The sequence below is a fragment of the Drosophila busckii genome, chromosome 2L (genome assembly GCF_011750605.1).
Source record: "Drosophila busckii strain San Diego stock center, stock number 13000-0081.31 chromosome 2L, ASM1175060v1, whole genome shotgun sequence".
Lineage (NCBI taxonomy): Eukaryota > Metazoa > Arthropoda > Insecta > Diptera > Drosophilidae > Drosophila > Drosophila busckii.
In genome coordinates this window covers 17,554,112-17,556,988 of record NC_046604.1, presented here as the reverse complement: position 1 = coordinate 17,556,988, position 2,877 = coordinate 17,554,112, and the positions used below count along the sequence as shown (strand labels likewise).

The 2,877-nt window shown below is 42.1% G+C and overlaps 1 protein-coding gene across 1 annotated transcript; it reads right to left on the bottom strand.

Moving 5' to 3' along the window:
- Window positions 1-968: 968 nt before the first annotated feature.
- On the bottom strand, window positions 969-2,877 carry LOC108605807 (endothelin-converting enzyme 1). Its single transcript, XM_017995615.2, is given in 2 exon segments — window positions 969-1,688; window positions 1,690-2,877. Coding segments are annotated over 2 exon segments (1,845 nt in total). The 5' UTR covers window positions 2,815-2,877.

The following is a 2,877-nucleotide window of genomic DNA, read 5'->3' as shown; positions in this document are numbered from 1 at the left end:
AATATTTATACTTCTACTACTAATCCTACTACTACTAATACTTCTACTTCTACTAATAAGCCTACTACTAATACTACGGGTACTTCTACTACCAATTCTACTACTTCTTCTATTACTACTACTACTTCTCCTATCAATTCTACTCCTTCTTCTATTACTATTACTACTTCTCCTACGAATTCTACTCCTTCTTCTATTACTACTACTACTTCTCCTACGAATTCTACTACTTCTTCTATTACCTACTACTATTCTTCTATTACTACTACTACTTCTTTAATTATTACTACTACTTCTTCTATTTATTAACTATATCAACTATATACTACTACTACTACTATTCTCTATTACTAGCTATTATTATTATTATTTCTATTACTACTACTACTTCCTCTATTACTACTACTACTTCTTCTATTACTACTACTACTTCCTCTATTACTACTACTACTTCTTCTATTACTACTACTACTTCCTCTATTACTACTACTACTTCTTCTATTACTACTACTACTTCCTCTATTACTACTACTACTTCTTCTATTACTACTACTACTTCCTCTATTACTACTACTACTTCTTCTATTACTACTACTACTTCCTCTATTACTACTACTACTTCTTCTATTACTACTACTACTTCCTCTATTACTACTACTACTTCTTCTATTACTACTACTACTTCCTCTAATGCTACTACTACTTCTTCTATTATTACTACTACTTCCTCTATTTGCTACTAATAACTTCTTCTAATTATTACTACTACTTCCTCTATTGCTACTACTACTTCTTTAATTATTACTACTACTTCTTCTGTTACTACTAAATATTGAAAAAATCTACACACACAATTTATTTGAAGAGTTTTGTTGGCACTTGCTATAAAAAAATGATTTCATATAGCTCTAAAAAATAAAACAGACTATGTTTAATTTTTTTATAATTTTATTTGATTTTTATCTTCTTTACCAAACCACACACTTCTTAATCGGATTCATATCCGTGCCCAGCTTGCAGTTGTAGGCCTCGCTAAACTCTGGCATATTGCTGAGCGTGCCAATGACACGGAACTCCTCATAGGCATGTGGATCAGACTTGAGTTTGCTCAGCTGCGAGGCGGCGTCCTTGCCCGTGCACCAGGTCTGAGCGAATTTGAGAAAGAAAAGCTGCTTGTTGTTGAGATCGATGCCGCGCAGCGGCTGTTGAGTCAAAGCGCTGTTGCCAGCGTATTGCTTATACGCATAGTAAGCCATGCGAGCGCCCACATTGTCGGCAATGTTGTCCCCAGACGTTAAGCTGCCATTGGTGGGCACGCCCAGCAAAATGTATTTGTTGTATTGGGATTCGAGGCAGCGATAGCGCTGCTTGAAGTTGCGCAGCGACGCAGCTGACCACCAGTTGAGCTTTTTGCCATCGTAGTTGTATTGATAGCAGTAGGAGTCGAAGCCATGCGCCATTTCATGGCCAATAATGTTGCCAATGCCGGCGTATTTGAGCACAGGCGGAAAATTGAGATGATAGAGTGGAAATTGCGTCATGGCAATGGTAATGAAAGCTTGATTCAGAAAATCGGCATAATAAGCATTAACTGAACGCGTGGGCATAAGCAGCGGCACCAAAGCTCTGTCCACCGATTTGAGGCGAATGCGCGCGCGACTGCGTTCGAGTGTGGCCAAGTTAACAACACCAATTGGTGGACATATTAAAATCACTATAGACTTTGTCTATAAGCGCGCGATGTGTTAACTCATCGCTATAGCCCACATCAATGTCCATGGCGGCGAGTTTAGTGCGCGCATGCGAGCGAGTTTCATCGTCTAGCCAGGAGTATTGAGCAAGCAGCTCATAGAATGTGCCGCGTATATTGCGTGCAACTTGCAAAACATCAGCGCGTTGCTCTTGGCCAAAAGTGCGCGCTATAAACCAGGGCAGCAGCGCATAATTGTAGTAGCTTTCAGTTAGTGAGCGACAGGCGCTGGCTAAGCTGCCATTGCGCGTTTCAGTTTGCCAAAGCGCATAGAACTTGAGCAGCTCACGATGCTGCACATAGCTGCGCAGCAGCGGCAGCTCCACAGACTCCAAAAATGCCAACAGCTCACCCAGCTCATCAAGCTGATTAAACAGCAGCCATTGGCCCTGCTCGCTGCCATTGAATGCTAAATGAAAGTAACGCGTCCAGTTCAAACGCGCATGTTGCTGCTGCGTCAAAAATTCTGCCAGCGTCAGCTGCTGCGTTTCATTGCGCTGCTTAACCAAACTAGTTAAATTACGCTCAAAGGCAGTTAATAGCGTTAGTTGCGCTTTTTGTGTTGCATTCAGCTGCAAATCTGTTGTTAAATTTTGTAGCTGCTGCTCATTTAGCTGCGCCAGCGTCTTCACTGGCGGCGTTAGCAGCAGCGCAAATTTGCGACTTGCTGTATTATAATGCACTTTGAGCGGCAGCAGCGGATACAGCTCATAGTTGGACATAAAATTTACATACAGCCAATCCACAGTTTCATTGCTCCCAGCTAATCTATCCGCTTGTTGCCCCATAAGCAACTCATAGCCTTGACTCATATTTGTTTTCATTTGCACACAACTTGCATAAAATTGTTTTGCTTTTGCTTCAGCGCTGCCGTTTGCTTCATTTGCTGCTGTTGCATTCTGCAAAAATTCTTGCACCTGCTCATCAATTTGCTGCTGCATTGCTTGCAACAAGCTGCTGTTGCGCGCTGCTGGCGGCAGCGCTGGCGACTCCTTCCAATTGCCGCATGCATATTCGTAAAAGTTCTCGCAAGGATTCACACTGCGATTCATGGTCGATGCCATAAACTGCGCATAATGCTGCAGCAGCTCCTCTTTGTGTTTGTAGCTGCCAGGCCAGCTGAATAC